Here is a 20,597-nt window from a genome sequence, read left to right as displayed (position 1 = left end):
GTGAAAATTAGAACCATTACTAGGCCAGTCTTTTCACAAAATAAACATGTGGGCCTGAGATCACCCCAGTTCACACACTCCCATTACATCATCCTCAAACTCAAACTCTTTATTTCTCTCCATTTGGAGAGAATGCATCCAACACGCAGTTTCTCACATGTTACCGCTACATCTCGCATCCGTTGGGCATTTTAGCACATTTTCCGGCTCCATAATCCCAAACCCAACAATCATTTTTAAGCATTTCTGGTTACATCATTTTGTATCCAAGAGGCCTTTTTTTTAATATATTTTTTGGGTTAACTCATTATTATCCCACAAGGAGTTTTGCACATGTTTCTGGTTACATTATTTGTACACTATCCTACGCACGACTCAGCTGTTCTATCCCTACTGGTTGCTGAAAAAAGTTGCTTCATGCACTCTATCAGGCTGCCCCAAGACACAAATGTGGGTTTTTACGAGGGGGAGCTGCACGAAACTCACTGCAGGACTTGAGACTAGAATAGAAGAGGCCCGTGTCCTTGTGGTCTCTTGCCAGCTCGATGCAATCCGAGAGGTCCTTCATCCAGCGCCGACGCTCCTCCTCAGATCTGGGACAAGCCACCGCCACAATTATTCCACAAGAAGACACACTCAACCAAACCTGGAGGCAATCCTCCATAAAGCCTCAGAGCGGCTGCGAACATTAAGTTAAGGATCCGGTTACCGTATTTACTCGCAGGACATATAGAAGCAAATTTAGGGGGTGCATTCGCTACATCTGGTAATACTTCGAGTTACCATGGCATGCCACAATCACCATACTCTACTTTCTCGGGCACCTTTGGTGTCCCCTTCGCCAAAAAGCACTCTACAATGCCTAGTTTCCACGTCGACGGTGCTCAGCACGAAAGGTGACGTAGCTTCTAAGCCTAACTGCCCGCACAATTTTGTTGACCAAAACCAAGATGATGGACCACGGCATGTTTGTCAACATCAATGTAGTCGACAGACAAAACATATCCGAGGGCAGGGTAACTCCTCGAGTCCAGCTCTGTCGGCCGTGCGTGCTGCGTGACCACGCATGCTGATCGCTTCTGCAACTTCCCACTTCTATACGAATACCACTGCCACAGCAGGCATGTGCATGCGGACCACTGTGCTCGGCTCGATGGCGCAATTACCTTGGCGACTTGGCTTTTTTTTAGTGTGCTTAATTGCTCGTTTTACGATCGCGTAGATAGGAGAGGTGAAGCTTGCACGGCTACGTCTTAGGCGTGCTCGGCGTTATTGCGAGGCCTGTTCGTGCTCCCAGAATTGCCAGACTTCTGGAGCACCCAAAACAATCCTTCTAATTAATTAACCAGACTCTAAGCAAAACTCAGAATTACTGCATATTTATTTCCGAATACTCGCACATACAATTGCAGGCATTGCAACCATGCCTCAAACTATCAGAAAATTCGAGAAAGCGACGGAATCACTGGGAGTCGAAGGAAAATGAGAGCGTTGCGAGAAAACACGTGGGTGCGCAAACCGGTGAATGAAGCGAAAGAAAATAAAAAATGTGTCCATTATGTGCGGAAAAAACATAAAGAAAAAGAATTTTGATGACCATCGCTGTTATTATGCGAGTAACTATGGTAAGCCTATTACTGAAACATCATTTTGCTACGGTACTTGGTTTAAGTCCCAAAGCGAAATGTCGACCGTTGCTCTGAGGTTTTTTCCGAACTTTGGTAAGCAGCTTGAACCAGTATCGTGACTTCTCAACGCTCATTCAAACTAATGGAACACTACCTAGTCCAGTATTTATGTGTCCTGACAGACACATAAATAGTGCTCGTTAGGGGTGAACGTGTGCCTTCTGTTTCCATTTAAGAGTTGAAAATTTTGCACGTTGACAATTTAACCAGGATATGACAAGGAATTTCGCTTTTAAACATTAAAGCCCTATGTGCAAAAATAAATTCTTTGAGACAAAATTAATTTTTTTCTTCGGTTCACCCTCCCACTTCCTTCTCACTTCTTTACGTCCTTCTCGCATGCTAAGCGTCTGAGCGGCTTATAACCCTCAAACCTGAACAGTGGGGATATGCTGGCCGGAAATGAACCCTGGAAGGGGCTGTTGCTATCGGTTGACTCGGACAATGTGGATCGCTCTTCGGGCTATTCTGTGACTGGCTCACTAGTTTCTTTTCGGGAAGGACCATACTCTGTTCATCCCTAAGCCGACAGTACGGTGGAAGCTGCGGGTTCGTCAGATTAGTCTTTTGTCGGTGTCTTTTTCAAGATGGTGCCAAAGAAGGTTGTGTGTGGAAAGTAGTGATAAGCCAAACTTTTGCCGAATCGAAAATTCGGCGCCGAATCCTTTGATTTGGCAAAGCCAAATTTTTCTAAAGATTCAACAAAGATTCGGCAAAATTACATTGTTGCCAGATTTAAAATTTATATTTATTTTGTGTAGCGAAAAAATTTTTTTTTTTTTAATCTTAAATGCAATTTGTAATGCATATTAACATAGTTATTACTAAATAAGGTGATATTCTACAAGATAATTGTATCGGTGTCATCTTGTGCGTTTATGACAATTTTTACAAAGACTTCTTGTAAAAGTGGTGTGACAACGAGGTTGGGTGGTAGCGGCCGCAGTTGCGCAGTCACGATATGCGAGTTTCGCTTTTAAGGCCTCACGAGCGCGAGCCTGCAAGTGTGGGTATATCGTTAAAATAAAGGCAATAACACTGTGTTCTTAATTTCTTTTGGAGTCATTGTTTTGCACACGAAAACTAACGGGTCACTGTTTTGCACACGAAAACTAAGAAACTGAATTCGTGTATACCGTATTGACTCGCATAAAGAACACACTTTTTTTTCTGAAAAATTTCCACATTTTTGGGGGGGCGTTCATTGTGCGGCATATCCTTTTTGCATTTACACACTTTGTGCGAATGTCTTTTTAGGTGCCAATATAACATGGCAGGGTACTGTGGCACGTATCCACTGATGGAGGCACGCTCATGGCTGGTAGTGGGCGCGCCACAGTAATCATGCTCTATTAGCCCCGAGAGCGAACACAAGCGTCGCTGCGGTCGCCGCGCTCTGATTGGGTGAGGCGTACCGTGACGTCAGGGCGAGTACTCCGCTCCGCGATCTCGCATCGGCTCGCTTCCCAGCACCGGTTTCTTGGTTTGGCGATGTGCGCCGCAAGCTCTTCGAGGAGCTGGACATAGTTTTCCCGGTGTACAAGACGTTAAGTTAGGCCGATATTGACGTGCTCCCGTACATTTTATAAGCCTGCTCGTCCCTTTTATTTTTAAAATTGGGTTACAAATCCCGAAAGCAGTCGACGGAGGCAATTTTGCGAGGGATCGGTGAAGCGGTGCCGCAAGTGTTTCAGGCGCTGGAATTCTGTTCCTTGCACGTTCATCATTTAGGACGATATTACATCCCGCTTTCAAGGCATTTGAAGTGGCATTTATATAATGGGCCTTTGGGTGGTCGGCAAATGAGCTCGCGACTCCGACTTTGCGCTGCCACTCTGCATGCGCTGGTTCGCAGATGTTTCAAAGGCCCTGTGTCTGATTATCTTTGAAGTGCTCATGGAACAGGGTTGTCTTACATAAATGTAGCTTCTTCGTGAATTAATTATATAGTTTATACATGTATGCAGGCATATTTCTTAAAAGATTCCCAATTACTGGAAATTAGTTTGTATGGTAGCAGCAAAGACGGCCGAATTGCCTCCAGTTGCCTGTATGCTATGTATTGAACTGCCCAAAATATGCACAGCAATAGTGCCGTAATTTGGAATGTTTATATTTTTTCCTGACATTTTTATTCCAGCCTTGGGTATTCAGAAAATAACACCGTTTAGTCTGAATTGTCATTTCCACTTAAAAGAGACACTGCTGCAAGTCTCCAAAAGCTTCCTCAGCCTCCGAACTCCTTACAGCTGGACTCTCTGACAACAGAGGAAAGCAGGAGTAAAAGCAAGGATTCGAACGTCTGTCCAGTGGCAGATGCAGCACTAGTAGCATAAAATGTGGAACCTGTGAAGGGCGACAGTCTGCGTGAGAAAAGCTTCTGGTATTTTAGCTTCAGTACATTTCGATTTAAGTAAAATCTCAATTTTAGGACTTAATGGACTAATAACGAGCTAGACACCTTCGCCTACGTTTGTTATACATTACTTGAGGGTTGATATAAACAAGTCCACAGATACCACCCGTGTATTCCATTGAAATACTATCCGAATCCAGCAAAGGTCAAATGCGAGCAAAGTATATAATAAATGTTCCTTGTTTTTTTTCCTTTGCCCCTGCACTTGGGCTGTCTTACTTGTGATTCTCTCCCCATGGCCCAGACTGTATTTAGCATGTTGCTCGAGCAGCATGCAGCTTTTCTGTTTCGGCGATCTTGTTTAAAAACGGAGACACAAAAAAAAAAAAAAAATAGTATACGTAACCTGCCAATTCATCCAAACCATCAGCAGCGTTTATTGTGTGAGATGTAAATCTATAGTGATGCTCCTGCAATTGTGGCCATATTTCTGTATTTTCATATACCAGCTCCGATTCATGCGTTGCCTGCCCTGTCTACCATGCTTAAAATGTTGGTTGAAGTTTCGCCTGTAGCTACAAGCCATACCTCAATAAAGGCACATATAAACGATTATACTTCCTACGAAAAACATGCCAGAAAAAAAAATATAGAAACGAGCGCGCCGACAGCTAGCGTCGTCACAGCCTCCACAGGGCGAGCGGCGCGAGTCGGGGAAAAATTCACTCCTCGCCGTGACGTCACCCCGGTTTGCCGTAAGGGGGCGCCACGCGAACTTCTCGGGGCTAATAGACTGCAAACCTTTTTCGGCACTTTTGGCGTGCCTTTTGCCGAAGAAAAAGCACTGTACGAAGCTCACTCAGCACGGAGAGTAACGCGATCGTTCTTAGGCCTAACCACTTTCACCCACTGTCCGAAAGTGGACCACAGACGACGGCATGTTAATTGACATCAATGCATCGGATAGGCGAAGAATGTCCGGGGCTGGGCAATTCCTCGACCTAAGCTTCGTCAAGTGTGCGTGCCGTTCGGTTTCAAGGTTGATCACTTCTGCAACTACACGTTTGCAGCCACTTGCAGCCATTACGAGAGCGGCTTGGCTTGGCTTGACTTTGCCTGACCGTTTGGCAGCAAAAGAAAATTGACTTGGTGGCTAGCGAAATCGGACGCAATTCGGGACTCGCGGAGCCATAAGTTGGAAGTGCGTTTATTAAGCGAGGGAAAAAAAAAGTCCAAATATTGGTGCCCGTTTTGGGGGGTGCCTTCATTATGCGATATCAATCTCCTCGCTAACTTTAGGGGGAAATACATCGATGGATGGCCAGACAAAATCTGGGGATTGGGGGCAGCATTAAAAAGCATTTAATAAGTTAAAAAGCTGCAACATATTAAAAAAAAAAAAGTTGCTCACAAGAAGAAGAAAAAAAGCTTGATGTTTGTTTGGGAGGTAAGAAGCTTTTTAGACAGCTGTTGAAAGGAACGAATGAACGGAGGACATGCAAGCAGATGCCAGCATGTCGCTTGCTTTCCAGGTATGGGCAGGAGCGTCGTGGGGAAAGACAGGCTTAAAACTGATCCGACAAGCACGTAGCTTCCAACGCGCCATCGGCTTAGGGAAGTCCCCGGGTCAAAGTGAGAGGGGGGAAGTGGGGAAGAAACAAGACGGGGCTTCTGCATCTCGGGATCACCATCAGGTTGCTCAAATCATTGTTTCTAACCCTAAACGTTGCGGGAAAAGGGGCAAGGAGAAAAATGAGGGCTGGCGAGAGTAAGCTTCCTCTTTTATACTCCCTGATTGGCTTTTAAGAAGGTTGAAAAGTGAATGGAGCAAAGGAATGCACGTCCACAGCACTAGAAGCTGCAGTCTCAAATTCTGTCCACCCCCCCCCCCCCCTTCGCCGCTTCACGCCTCATGGACGTCGAGTAACGTTACCGGCTTGTGGCATTCATTTTTCTCAACATTTGGCACAAGGAACAGGCGCCGATTTTACCCGCATAATACCCCGATTTGCTGACAACTATTTTACCGGGATGCAACTTTGGCGCGTGGAACCGTAAAAAAACTTATGCAAAGGAGACAACGTCGGTGCACTAAAGAAAACATTCCATACGAGGCAAGTACCGCGTTCTTAACCCGGTCGTTCGAGCCCATCCGAAGAGAGACGGCGGTATTATTCGTGGTGTCTGCATTATTACCACAAAATGAAGCGTGAGATCTCTGGAATGGAGCTTTTTGCAAGTAATGAGTGCCGTCCGGGGGTTTGTCTGCAAGCTATGAATGAAGGGCGGCACAAAAAGCCTCTGTCCGCCCGTAGGTACTGGGGGGGTAAAGACGCAAGCGGGAGGCGGCAAACCTTGTGTGCCAATGCCAGCAGTACCGAGAGAAAGGAAGAGATAGAGAGCAACGAGAAAGCAAAGAAAGAAAGCGGACTATAAGTTAGGTGTGTCCGTTTTGCAACGCCGGTGTTTTCGTGCAAAATAAAGCTAGGAAAACATGCTAGATACAGACCTTGAAAGTAATGTTTTCCTTCTTCCTGGTGCATATCGAAGCATTACCAGCAAGATCGTCCCGTTGGGACCGCCGATGTCCACATCTAGCTACGTCATGCCCTCCTCAAGCAAATGAAATGTGTGGCACCTTTCCCTCTAGATTATTAACTCTACGGTACAAACACATTGGAGTCGTGCGTCAATTTTCGTAGCTTTCTCTGCCCCATACTACCGATGCTCAAAACGAATGTGGTCAAAAAAGAGGAAACGCGCATGTTTTGACGATGCCAGTCGTGCGGGATGGCGGGAAGGAAGGGGAGAGGGTGCGCGCAAGAGCAGAGGCACGGTGGAGAAAGGTCTTCCGGAGAAGCTGCGTGGGACCCACCCTGCGGCCACCATGAGTGCCCTGTTGCCAGCGTAGATGGTGAAGCGGAAGGCTGCCTCCACCTTCGGCTCAGTCTCCTCCACCATGAGGCTCTGCAGCGGCAGCTGCCCGTGCACCTTGAACTGCAGTCGTGGCCCAGACGTCCGGCTGGCGTAGATCAGCACGTCCGAGAACTGCCCCGGATGTGCGTCGTTGCATTCATTCGGGAGAAAGGCATTTTCTTTCCAGAGAATTATCCGAACGATTAGGGTTGACCTACAACGAGGGTTTGCCGAAAAGTAACCCTCGAGTTGGTGCGATCGAAATTTGGGAAAACCAAAAAGTACTGTCAAACACGATTATACTGAACCCTGTGAATTCGAACTATCCTTTGTATCGAACAATTTCTGAACAGACTAGTAACTGAACTCAAAATGCTAGCAAAATCCTTTCAGCCTTTCCACTCTGGCAAAGAAGGAAGAGCAGCGAAATTGTACTATGTGCCGCCATCTATGAGCGACGGCGACAACCACCAAGCTGGTTATCTGGTTGCCGCCTACACCTATAGATGGCTGTAGCTGTCGAAAGGGTTGTGTTGAGATCTATTTGTCCACGGACACGAAACTGGGGAAACTAGCCCTTAACAACTCTGCTGTAAAAATGCAGTTACATGAACTGCCAAGAGTGCCGTTTCGCCCTGCAAGCTGGCTTTCCTTCCATCAAACAACCACGTCAACCGACCAGAAAAAAAAAAAAAAATTTCTTTTGCGAATGAAGCGTAGAGGGGGTGAGCCGGCGAGACCTTGAAAAACGAAGAAGTGGCCACTGAATAGCCGCGTGGTACATCCCTCATGACGAACAGACGCTCCTTTGAGCTTAAACAAGTTTTCTAAATGTGGCGTGCTTGTTTGTTGTCAAATTCCTTAAAACTTTTATATCGAATTACCCGCTCTATGTATCAGGCAGACAGTTTTTTTTGTGACTTCAATATAAACGGGTTTAACTGTACAACATCTTTGCGGTTTTTTTGTGTGTGCTTTTGTTTTCGTATTGTTCCTCCCTGGATAAAAAGTACTGCTCTTCTGTGGGCGTGCTATGTGTGTTTGCCGTTAAATATTGATTTGTTGGCTCATGAAGCTCTTAAAAAAACAGTGAAATGAAAAAAAAAAAAATTAAGTGCTTAAATGGGACATATTTTATTTTTGTAAATTTTTTCACGAAGAAACATCTTTTTGTACAAATATTTACTTTGTGAGACACCCTTTAGCTGTGAATAGCCCTGCTCTAAGCTTTGTCCAGTGCTAGATAACTAAGCACCTTTTCTCGCCTCTCGTCAGTTGGAGAGATGATTGATGTGTGAAATGTTTGTTGTAAAGCTGTAACTCCGTGCCATAATAGTATTTTAATCGACAATCTTGTTTGAGAAACAAATAATCTAGATAGAGTCCTTACTGGTTTCAAAAATATCTTAAGATTGCCTTTTCTGCATCGGTGTGGAATGATAATGAACATGGCTGCCGGCGTCTGCAAAGTGCCCAATGAGCGCAGCTCGTTTTGCGTTCACAGAGGTGTTTAGAGGAAGATCTCAACCATTGTACTTTGCGACAAACAACTGTTGCAAGTATGTGCCTTCAGAGGCGCCGTGCGGGCAATTGACTAGGATGAGACCAACTTGAACTTGGGAGAGGAACTTGGGAGCAGCAAGCTGGCCCTATCCTAGTTAGACTAGCTCAACTCAAGCCCGTTATGCTGGAGCTTGTCTTCAGAGTGGGACTGGCGTTAGCGTCCCATGTCAACTATGTTGCTTGACCTGGCTCCACATGCGATGACGTTAAATAAAGATGTTGGTTCGCATAAGAGCGGCCGCACAGTTCAGTAAATTGGGCAACTGTCGAGATTGCAGCCATGGTTTCAATACCGAGAAGACAACTACACAGGTAAGAAATCGAAAGCTACTTGGCTCGAAAGGCAAGTAGCTCTCAATATTTCCAGTGTACCTGGCCTGCCAAAGCGAATATTTTTAGGTCGCGTTTTAAATGTACGTTGTGACGATTACCCACCTTGCTAGCAGACGTCACGCAAAAGAAATAACGAGAACAAAAAAGCTGGAAAGACTACTTATTTATTTTGTTGATTTTTTTAGTCCTCTCAGTCGCTTTTTACCGCACATCGACAGCCGCTGACAGACGTTTGTATGGAGCGTGGCTCGTGCATGATGGAACGCTAAAACGCCGCTTTAATGGTCGAGCCTTGCGAGCGTTGCAAAAGTTTTTAGACGAGGGCGGAATAGCAGACGGACAAAGGTGGGAACGGACGCGGACGGGCAGCGTTAATGTCCATGTCCTCTGGGCACGACAGGCGACGATAGATGGTGGTGAAATAGCAGACAATGCTGGAGGCTGCCGTGCATCTGCTCGCACAACTAGCAGACGTTGTCAGACGCCAGACTAGATGTGTCGGGAAAGGGAGACGCTAGGCTCGTTAGCGTGTCCAGTTGAGGAGCCAAGCCAACCTAGCAGTAATCGGCGGGGTAACTGATCTGTGGGCGGGGCTTAGAGCGGGCCTGGACCTCCACCTAATTTATGTCTGACGGCGTAAATATTGTGCAAAATTTATTCCAAAAAAAATTGTGTGTCCCAATTACCGTATTTACACGAATGTAGGCCGGCCCATTTTTCAATTTTTGAAAATGTGACGGGGGGGGGGTCGACTTATAATCAAACCAAAGCATTCCACCTCTGACAAAAATGAAACAATTGCGATATCAAGAACACCTTCACTTGTTACGAGTTCAGCCAGCTGTGTCTGCAGCATTGCGATACTCTGCGCGCTCAATTTACATATTTTTTATTTTTTTATTTGTGCGAACAAGTATTATTGATAGCGATTCGCAAATTAACCCGAATGTACGGCGGTAAACAGTGCCCGACTTCCGGGGGTGGCGGCACTTCTTGTAAGAGCCACCTTGGAGGCTGCTGGAACAGCCTCACGCCTCACTCCCCGCGGCGTCTTTTCGCAGTTTTTCACGCGATCCACAGTCGCATGTAGTTCAATCGAGTGTCGAGATCATGCTGGAGGGCTAACTACGTTTTTTTTCTTGTACTGACATGCATGATCTGGGCAGTTTATGTTTTCGGTGCTCAATTGTGGCCATTCTTCACCCATAAACAACCAACAACTGCGCTGTGGGACGCAAGTTCGACCCGTTGGAGCGGGCGATGCTCCAGCAGAGTTTGCAATGGCGCGGGATCTAAAGTGTGACGGCAAACGAAGAGGCTTCCGCGGGCCAAAGGCTTGCAACATACGCCACAAAAGTGTGGAATCGGTCCCTACCAGTGACGTGCAATGCGGTCACCGAGCAAGCGCGGAAGATGCAATCATTTGCAAAGTGGGAAATTTCGTCGGACGCCACCGACGATGTGCTTCGAGAACATGTGCTTCGAGCAGTGATGACGATGGGACCGACATCACCAGTGCAGACGAGTCGCAGTCTAGTTGCGGATGGAGTGAGAACAAATGGGAGCAGCTTCAGTTGTCCCGCCTCCAGTGTGAACTTCCTAGTTTCGATAACGTCTGGGCATCTCATGCACCTCGCGCGTGCGTGCGCAGCAAAAACACGCCAGAAGGCATCGATCGCGTGTTGGAGGATGGGCTTTCGAAACAGATACTTTGCCATTCTCACTTGTTCGCAGTAAAATAAGCATCTATATTTTTTCTTTCTTTTGCTGATGTGCGATGTGGGAAGGTTGACTTACAATCGTGTAAATACAATATGTTCTTTAAAAAAAAAAACTTTTTTTTTTTTTTTTTTTCATTGCAGTGTCGCTTTAAAGTGAAACATAGTATCAGTTTTTGGTTACATGCCCTAGGTTTTGCTGAATTGCAGGGGGGAGAAAAGGATCGCCAGTTTCCTCTCTGCCGGCTTCATTTTAACAGTTCCACTAATTAACCTCCCTGGACAATTAGGAAACACATTTTTTTGTGCCACGCCAGTCGAGACTTACCAAGAAGAACATTCTTTGCTGGTAACCCTTCCTCGACAGCTTCTGGAGGCAACCCTCCCTCACAAACTCCTGCAACAAAGACAAACAACACCCCGACTCCTCGCATTCAAAAAGAAATGAAACGAAAAACAACTAATCAAGGACGAGTGGCTGTTTGGGCTAGTTTGCTGGTCATTTCATAAAACTTGTGCATGCGCAGCAAAGACAAGGACGAAGAGAGGACAGAACACAAACGAGGTGTAACTTTCAACTGATTTTTATTTAAACTTGTTCCGGTATTTGTAATCAACCCTTGTCACAAAACGCAACATAAAGCAACCATCACAGAAAATGCACAAGGTACAGCCTCATCTCGATTTCAAGAAAGCAGGCTCTTCTCAGATAGCGCTATCGAAGGCATAGCTATGATCGTATTGCCTAAATAATCAATGTGCTCTGCTTCAACAATTTCATGCATATTATTCTAGTCATGCTTCTGTTTCCAATTGTAATGCATCTATCAAACAGTGGGGCACAACTGCAAGCCCTGCAATGTATGTCAAGAAAGCCACCGTTGTGCTTTTGCACACTGAGACAGTGTTCGCAAAGCTGATCATTTAGGCAGCGCCCTGTTTGCCCGACGTAAAGGTAGTGTTTTCTGCAACCAATGAGCTCATAACCTGTGCAAACTAACAAAGCCTGACGTGCTGCCAAACACAGATGAGAAAACAAGCACCAAACTGCATGGTGTATCGCATTCTGCTGTCCTGCCGAAAGCAGTACAGTGGAATTTCGTTATTTCAAACTCTCTTAATTCAATCACGCGGATAATTGAAACCAATGTGCAGGTCCCATCCTATGTGTTTCTAGAGAGGAAACTCCCGGTAATTCAAACTTTTCATTATTCAAACAATGTTTTGGTCCCTCTCTGGTTCAAATTAACGAGATTCCACTGTACGTCAGGCAGACAGGGTGCTGCCTAAATGATCGGCTTCACGAACACTGCAACAATGTGCAAAAACATAACTGTGGCTTTCTTGACATACATTGCAGGAGTTGCAGTTGTGCCCCAGTGTTTGATAGATGCGTTACAATTAAAAATAGAAGCAAGGGTACGATAACACGTGAAATTGTAGAAGCTGATTGCGTTGATTACTTAAGCGATACGTCTCTCACTATGCCTTCGACAGCGCTATCTGAAAAGGTATGTCTAGACCAGGGGTGGCCAAACCGCGGCTCGCGAGCCGCATGCGGCTCTTTGCTGGTCTAAGTGCGGCTCGCGGATTCCTCGTAGGGGACCTCCCCCCCCCCCCCCCACCTTTCGCTCCTTTCCGCGTTGCCCCAGGAAAAAAAGAAAAGATTTCGAAATAAAGCACAGTTGCGGTTTGACAGCCTTGTGCCCCCATACGTACAGTCAGGCTCTATACAAAATTTAAGTTTGCCCCCCCCCCCCCCCCCCATCCCCAGCCCCAGCCCCAGCCCCCCCCCCCCCCCCCCCCGCGGCTCTTAGAAGTTTCGTGGGTTTGTTTGCGGCTCTTCAGCCGGGTCAGCCTGGCCACCCCTGGTCTAGACTGTGAATTAACAAGTGCAAATGACTAAGAGAAGAAGGGGACAGGACAGAGCACTTGCAACTATGAATTTAATGGAGCATGTACAGAAAGACAATGTGGAAGGGAAAAAGCAGGAGAGAAAGAAATAAACTCTCAGCTGCCACTAAGACAACATATTTAGCTTTAGAAATAAAAAAAATAAAAGGAAAAGAACTTTCAGCTTTTTCACTTTGGTGAAAAGGAAGAGCAGCGGAGCTGTAGCTTCTGTTCTCGGCGGTGGCCTTCCAGGCGAGCGATCTGTACTTCTTTGGCAAGAAAATCTGAAGCGCTCGACACACGCGGTGGTTGCGGACCCATCCGCGCTGCCGTTTACGTTGCCGCTCCTTCCTAAACCTGTTCCCTTTCCTCGAAGAAAGGGAACGCGGCCGACGCATCGTGAGTCCAAACCGAAACTGATAAGAGCATAGGGAACAGCGCGCAAAAGAGACGAGGACAAAGAAGAAACACAAGCGACGTGCGCTGCGCTCGTCACGTGTGTTTCTTCTTCATTCTCGTCTGTTTTCTGCGCCTGTGTCCTACGATAAATTCACACAAACTCGCCCAACTATCCATTCTTCTATAATAGCTGGAAAGGTTGCCGCCATCTAGGAGCGATGGCGGTAACCAGACTGGTTGCCTGGTTGCCGTCGTCGCTTATAGATGGCGGTAGCTGTCCAGAGGTTTGTGTAGGTTTGTGCAGAAATTTCTTTGGTACCGGACACAATCCTGGGGAACCTAGCCCTTAACAGCTCAGCTGTAATTATTTTACGACAAAACTTTAAGACAAAAAAGTTGTAATGACATGGATGCTGAGAGCACCACATCCTATGTCGGCACCCTGAGGAGCAGAATCTCTCTCTCTCCTTTTAGTCATTTGCACTTGCTAATTTCTCTTCTTAGTCATCTGCACTTGTTAATTCACAGTCTGCATGTTCAACCAACTAGCCCCCCAATCGATCTTGATGCTATCTGGAAAGGAGCTTGCTTTCCTAAGATCGAGATAATGCTGTACCCTGCGCATGCTCTGCAATGGTTGTTCTGTGTTGTGTTTTGAGACGAGGGTTGATTACAAATACCGTAACAAGTTTCAATAAAAATCAGTTGGAAGTTGCACCTCGTTTGTGTGCTGGCCTCCCTTCATCGTCGTCCCTGCTGCGCACATGCAAGTTTTATGAAATCAAAAACAGTAAAAGAAAAGTGGAGGGAGAGAAAGAGTAAAAACATCAGTGCTAACCCTTCCAGGTTGCACCAAGTTATCGAGGCCCGTCAGATCTCGCTGAAGCTCCATCATCTTGACCTGATTCTCCTGGAGGGACAAATCAGAAACCTTATTGCACCACCCACCGCACTTCCCAAAAAGCATACACCCTCTTAACGTCATCTGCTGCTAATGTGGTGAGGTGAGGCAGTTAGTATAATGACAACATATTAAAACAGTGCACAAGCAAAGAGGAAGAGAACTCAGAGCGCCGTGTACTCTTCCCCTCTGCTTGCGTGCTGTTTTAGTATGTCCAGTGCATGCATGAGTGTTCGATACAAGAGAACACATACCAACTTGTGAGTGGCTTCCTTGTGAGAGTTGGTGAACCTCTTCAACTTGTGGAGTACGTCTGTGAAGTGCACACCATGGAGCTTAAGGACCAAGCTTTTGCAGAGAACGCGCACGCTCCAGGCTTACCCGAGCAGGAGTTCTTGTCGGAATGGTTGGACTCGTAGCTCCCGTGAAGTCCTATAAAACATTCAAATTAACCCTAAGTTCCGGTGTTGTTAGCTAAAAGAATGTGTGTTTAGGTACACAGAGGCTAAAGCCTAATTTGGGGGCCAAACAAGTCAAACCAACAAAGAGCGTATGGCACGATCCAGCAAAGAACTGGGGAATAAATTCAACAACTTGGGGATCTTTAGGAGTGGAAGTCTCGGTTGCGTGAGTCCGAAAAGGAAAGGGGACCCTGAGGGTTCCCCGAGTGCCCCTGCGAGTTCCCCGCCGACGGACTTCGCGAGAATAAATGCGTTTGCTAAGGAACGTCTGCCACGTAGTCACAAATTGATGGATGGCAGAGATCTTCCGGAATAGCGTTTAAATTGGGCAGTTTGAAGGAGCTGTGCGACGATTTCAGTGCTTTGCTTCAATAATTTGGGAGTTGGTGTCTCGACCTTTCTGAAGTAAAGAACAAAAAAAACAAAAACACTTTTGCCTGCATGTCCTAGTTTTATTTTAAAAACTGACAAAGATTAAAGTTTTCGGCACCTCATAACTCCTTCACCATCTTCTTTCAAGTCAAGTGCGCTGTGACGTGAATGGGGGACGCGTAGGGTTCCAGTGAAGCTCTCTCTATAGACCTTTCCAGAAAAAGCTCTCTGGCCGCTGCCATTTTGCGAACCGAGCGACCCCTATCAGCCAGAAATTTCTGCCACCTGCCTGAGCTGTGGAAACCCGGTCAGCGGGACTCCGCAGCTGCATTGTGCATTCAGAGTTCGCCGGCTTTTCTTAGAAATTTTTACTTTATTTGCCTGCTTAGGATGCTTACCCTTTGTGTGTTGTCTTCCACTGTGAGAACCAGGGACTACCAGGGCTCGTAGCCTGCTCGGCCTTCGCAAGAAACGAACGAAGAGAGCGAGTGTCAAGCAGCCTGCGACGCGGGCAGCTCGACGTTCTTCGAGGATTATTTCCGTTGAGATAATCTCCGAAAAGCCCCCCTGGCTACGTTCCCGGTCTTGGCGAGAAGTAGCTGATAGGGTCGGGTCCGGGGTGTGGAAACGGAAGAGAAACATTCGTTCATTTGCTTTGAAGCTGTGCAAAAAGCAGCTCCTTTCTACATGTGCCCAAAAAACGCCGGATTCCGTCCGATCGTCGTGAAGTTACTGTCGTCGACACTTTATTGGATATGCTGTGTTATTTGAAACCTTTCTCAAGTCCTGTTCGGATAACGCGGCACCGTGGGGTACGTACAATATATGGTGTTCGATTGATGAGACTCGTTGATTTTTATGTTGTGGGTGGGGAATATGCATGCAGTTGGAATATCGTGTGTGGTCAAATATTTTCGACGGTTAAAACCTTTGTAGATTGACACGGCTAAGTGTATGGTGCCGTAAAGAGATCAACATAAAATAGAACGAACATTCCAGTTGCATTTGTTCTGTCGCTCATGGACTCACCAAAACAGCTTTCATTGCTTTGTTTTTCTTCCCAAAAATAGTACAATGTATTCTTAAAGAAACGCCGAGAAATTCTATTCACCATAGAACACAAAAGAAAAATAAAACACGGCAATTTAGCCTCCACCAGCGTCCGGAAGTGCGCCTACGCAGGCTGCCACAGCCCCCTGACGAGAAACTCCACAGCTCAGCGCATTCGGGCAACACTGACCTACCCTCTCAAAACCAGGCACGCGCGCTGTAAATCGCTTCGTTCGAGACTGCCGCTGGAAAGGTCTATAGAGCGATCAGTGAGCAGAGATAACTGACCCGCTCACGACCACGCGATTGTGTACTTGTGCGGCCAGCGCGATCAACGTGGCGGAAGGAGAAAAGTCTCGTACGAGTCCAGCCATCCCCGTCCGGCACAGCACCCCTTCCCGTCTGGCTTCTGGCGGCTGTTTGCGATAGCTGATAGAGCTGACTGTTTTGTTGACCTCAGAGAGATGGCGCCACTAAAACTCCGCATAATAAAAGTTTTGTCGACAATACCAGGTTTTTGACGCATTTATAGTTATGTTGGAACGAGGAGATTTATAGAAAAATTACCTTTTATTGAGCAGCTATTTGCACAATTTCCTATCTTGCTACAAGTCCCCCAATGACATCACACCGCGTGGCTCTCATGGCCGCTGCTCGCGGCTACAGGTCAGGAAATATTCTAATTCCTGCCTCGCGATTATGCGGCAGAATCGGAACATTTCAAAGGAAGAAGATGTGTTTTCTGTCCTTTGCGACAAGATGAACAATGTCAAAAGTAGAAGATGCAAACTCTTTCAACGTTAAAATCGTTGCAGAGCTCCTTTAACGGGGCGGGGATGGCCGAGACAATCTGGGAGCTCAGTATCAGGTAGCGGTGGCCTCACGCTCCACGAGGCCGCACAGCTGCAGGGGCCGGTGCACGGGGTGCAGCAGGAAGGCGGCCAGAGGCAGGTAGCACTCTCCCTGGAGCTCAAAGTCCCGGTACGCGTCCTCGAAGGCCCCGCCGTGGCAGCAGCTGCTCCACAGGCGCTCCAGCACCCGGGGCAGCTTGTCCATGTACCGCTCGTACAGCTGGGACCGGGGGGAGGGCGTGACGCGGTACTCCTTTGGGATTTGCACCTCGTACCGTTCGAGGGCTCATTGCTGCTCACGACTGGAGAGGCTAAAAATTGGTTTTACTGCTTGTGACCGCTGCACAGATGGTTGCAAGCAGTCGCGAGAGGCTTAAAATTGTTTTTTAGCCTCTCCGGCCGTAGGCAGCTGTGAGTGTGAGTTTTAAAGGGGCACTGACACCCCAAAGGTCGTATTTATTTTTATTGTCTAAAACGATGCAAGTTGCAGCCATAGACACGCAAAAAAAACCGCATCGCGAAAAAAAATTTTCCCGCGCGCACGCGCCCCTTTTTATTTTTGGCGTTTGATTTTCCCGCCTCTCGCCTCCTCGCTTCTTTTGATCGGTGACGTCAAAAATCAGGAAATTTAGAAGCTTTGTAGGCGACATCTCTATAACATTTAATTACGGCAATCCTAGAACATGTTTTTTAACGCAATTGCGAACGCACTACGGCCCTTCTTTTTGAAATACCAAAAATCAGGAGTTCGTTGTGGTGCCGTCTCCTGGATTTGTATCCTCTAACGGAAAACAGGCGACACCGCTCAAAACCGGTCCGCCACAACGCCGGCGCTCGCTCCTTTCCTCCTCGCTTTGGGTCGCCATGGCAACAGCAGGGAGTGGTGACAGGAAAGGGGACTCTCAGGTCTCCGCAATTTTTGACGTCAAGGCACCGGCGCCGATCGCGCGGGAACTTCGAATTCGGCATTTGGAAATTGTTTTTTTACTTCACGAATACTGAATTCCCAAATTTCAAATTTTGAGGGTAATGTCCCGGCATCGTTTTCGACCGTTTCGGATAATAAAAAAAAATATGATTTTGATGTGTCAGTGCCCCTTTAAGAAAAGTCTAAAAAAAGTAGAAATTCATCACCACCAACTGAAAGATTAAATTTTGTAGTGTTTTTTTTTACCTAGCTACATACTGCAATTAGGTGGCAGTACACGTGGCCTACGCAACTGGAAATAGATACTGTAAACTGCCAAATTTTTGCGGGAACATAATTTTTCTGAGTAATGAGGTTTGTAAAACACGACAGAAAAATTTATCCTGACCTGTGGTTGCCTCATGGTGACGAACACATCACTCCCGCTCGCAAAGTTTTGTGCCCGCAAATTATTTCCAAAATCCACACTTTGCAAAATTCTCGAAATATTACAGAGCCTGCAAAAATAGTAATTTACAGCATTTCTTGTTTAAATGAGTCCATATCTTTCCTAACTCTCAACATTCGCAGAAAACTTTACCGGCTCTCTTTATATTACAAACTGTACCCATGGTCACCTAGAACATTTATTTCCTAGGCTCATCGTAGTTCCTCTCACCTAGATCATTCTTGTAAAGTTGAAGCCTTTTCCAGAACTAACGCCTAGAAATAATCACCCCTCCCACCATGCATTTCTGATTGGAACAGTCCGCCCTCATGCTTGGTGGTAACAAGTGACTACAACTATTTCATACAGGGGATTGTCCAGTTGGTTGAATAATGTCTGTATATAAAAATGCTTTTCCTTCATATCCTCTTTCGGAAATTTTTTTCCCCCAATATTGTTATTGAGTATCTGACTTTGATGTAATGCCTCTTCTAGAGGCCTTTAAGGTAATAAAATGAAATGAAACTGATGGTTACCGTGGCTGACAATTTGTTCCCGAAAAGAGCTTATTTTTTTCTCAACACCCCCATTTGTAGGGATGTTTGAAAGCATTATGTATTCTACATTCATGGTAACAGTTAAAACGAGTGCTCCTCTAACTAGAGATGCCACAAAGTTTTTTTCCAACCTGAGCTTCAAAGATCAAACCAAGGAAAGGCTGGAATTGTCTCAAATTTTCAAACCTTTTACATTAAAAAAGTTCTGCAATTTCTTAATTTTTTAGTCTAAGAAATTTGCTCAGCTCTTAACTTTCAAATTTAGCGCGATAGGAAATTCGACAATTTTCCAACTTATTGCACTAAGAAATGAGGCAAATTTAAAACCAGCGAAGTTAAAATTTTCTGATAAACTTGGAACTTCCGAACCAAAGTTGGAGAAAGTTGGAACCATCTCTACCCTCAAGGGTTTACACCGCAGAGTGGAAAGAACCTTCAGTTAGCCGATCTTAGGTGGTGCCACGGTGCCACGGACAACTCGCTTCGGGGTGGCCCCAGCCTGATGTCCCGTACCCAACATATTTTAATTCAGTTTTCCCACTGAGCCTCTTGCATATGAAACTCTGCAGGTTACCCCAAAGTAACGTGCGATCCGACAGCAACACTCTTTGGGGTGTTGTTCGTAACCTTAGTTGTTTTTGAATGCAAGTGCCCCAATTTACTCATGGAAGCGACTCGTCGGGAAAAGGCACGCTCAGGGAACGATGTCGACGTGCAACAATGAACGCGGTGCTTCCTCGATTATCATTTGTCATATAATATTTGAGTGGCCAGCTGCACCTATGAGTAACTAGCACGATGCATTCGTCGAAGGAAAGTATGGCAAGCCATCAACGTGCAGAGCCCGATCTACGACCAATCGTGACCCGATCAGCTGTGTTTTTGGAGGACCAGGGGGCCCCAGAGTTTCGTCTGATTGCATGCTCCTCAACCTTGAACTGTGTCAGATGCTGTGTCTTTGCGTCCAGCGTTTTCTCCATCCCGTGGCATACTCCACCGGAGGCAAACACAAGGAGCAAATATAACTCCCGGGAAGCCTCGGTGCCCATATGTTTGTTTTTTACTTTTTGCTTAACTGGTCACCCGTTCCGAACGCTTGTTTTCCGAGTTGTGATAGGTAGCGAGTAGTACTCTAAGTATGACAGACACTAGCGAGAAGGAAGGTTTTTACGAGAGAAAAGAAATGTGCTTAGGTTTAAGTGAAATTTGTCGCAGATTTCTAAAAGGAATCCGCGAAAACCTTTTTATTAGAAACTGTGGTATTTGATTTCCGTCTAATATTTGAAGACTTAAAACCCAAATTCAAAATCTTATAACCTTCACACCTTTCCCTCGATATTTTTTTTTTTAATCTTCGAAGTTTTCTAACTTGGTCCTCAAACAAATTTAAACTTTAAAATTTTTCAAACTTGATTTTTGTAACTTGATCTGTAAAGATGTTTAAAAACCTCAAACCCAAATTTTCAGAAGCCTTGTCTTCTTCTAACCTTTCAAATTTGAACCTCAGCAGGTTCACAACATCCCTACTTGTAACCTTGTACCAAAGCTTGATGACTGATTTTTTTTCCACTTGAAATAAAATGAAGGGATTCAGGAAGGTCGGTCAGAGTCCTTCCATACGCTACTGGTCACGAAAGCTCGGCCAAACTTTGGTACAGGGTCAAAAACTACAGCCAGGAGTGCCACGGTTCCAGGCGGGAAAAGGGAATTTAGTCACCCCACTCCCAGTGCGCAACCCCAAGTTCGTAATTAGAAGTAGTTTTAAAAAAACATTATTTCTTGTAGATCTACAAACATCTACATTTTTGTACACCTGCATTTGACCACTGTATGCAAGCACCCGTCATTCTTTGTTGATCTCTGATAATAAAACCTAGAGATAAGACTTTTTTGTTTGTTTTTCGTGTTTTTGCAAGCGAAAAAAAGCCAGGCAATAAATAGACCCTTTCCGAAATTCAGTGCCATCTGGTGGCTGAAATGGCGGTTTAACTTTGGCCGTATTAACGGTGGCAGTGAACCTGTAGTCTGAAATATTTTCTCGGGCACCGTCACTTTCACAGGTTAACGGCAAACAAGAATGTGCTCCTCTTCACTGTGTACAGTCTTTTCTCAATCATCTCTTTCAGTGTTGATAGCCACAAAGATGCAATCAGTCAGAACGAAGTGCCAACCCAGATAGGCACC

General features: G+C 45.9%; 1 protein-coding gene across 1 annotated transcript in view; it reads right to left on the bottom strand.

Moving 5' to 3' along the window:
• Window positions 1–20,597, bottom strand: part of LOC8041800 (FERM, ARHGEF and pleckstrin domain-containing protein 2) — a 185,712-nt gene that overhangs the window by 27,413 nt on the left and 137,702 nt on the right. The window contains exons 16-22 of the mRNA XM_029986602.3: window positions 16,535–16,721; window positions 14,149–14,199; window positions 14,022–14,080; window positions 13,705–13,776; window positions 10,903–10,971; window positions 6,920–7,092; window positions 487–593 (exon numbers count right to left, since the gene is read on the bottom strand). Coding sequence (XP_029842462.2) covers window positions 487–593; window positions 6,920–7,092; window positions 10,903–10,971; window positions 13,705–13,776; window positions 14,022–14,080; window positions 14,149–14,199; window positions 16,535–16,721 — 718 coding nt within the window. The remainder of the gene's footprint in view (window positions 1–486; window positions 594–6,919; window positions 7,093–10,902; window positions 10,972–13,704; window positions 13,777–14,021; window positions 14,081–14,148; window positions 14,200–16,534; window positions 16,722–20,597) is intronic.

This window comes from Ixodes scapularis, unplaced genomic scaffold (genome assembly GCF_016920785.2).
Source record: "Ixodes scapularis isolate PalLabHiFi unplaced genomic scaffold, ASM1692078v2 PGA_scaffold5__190_contigs__length_132052651, whole genome shotgun sequence".
NCBI classification, from domain to species: Eukaryota; Metazoa; Arthropoda; class Arachnida; order Ixodida; family Ixodidae; genus Ixodes; species Ixodes scapularis.
The sequence above is the reverse complement of the archived record's forward strand: the minus strand, read 5'-3'. Positions and strand labels throughout refer to the sequence as shown.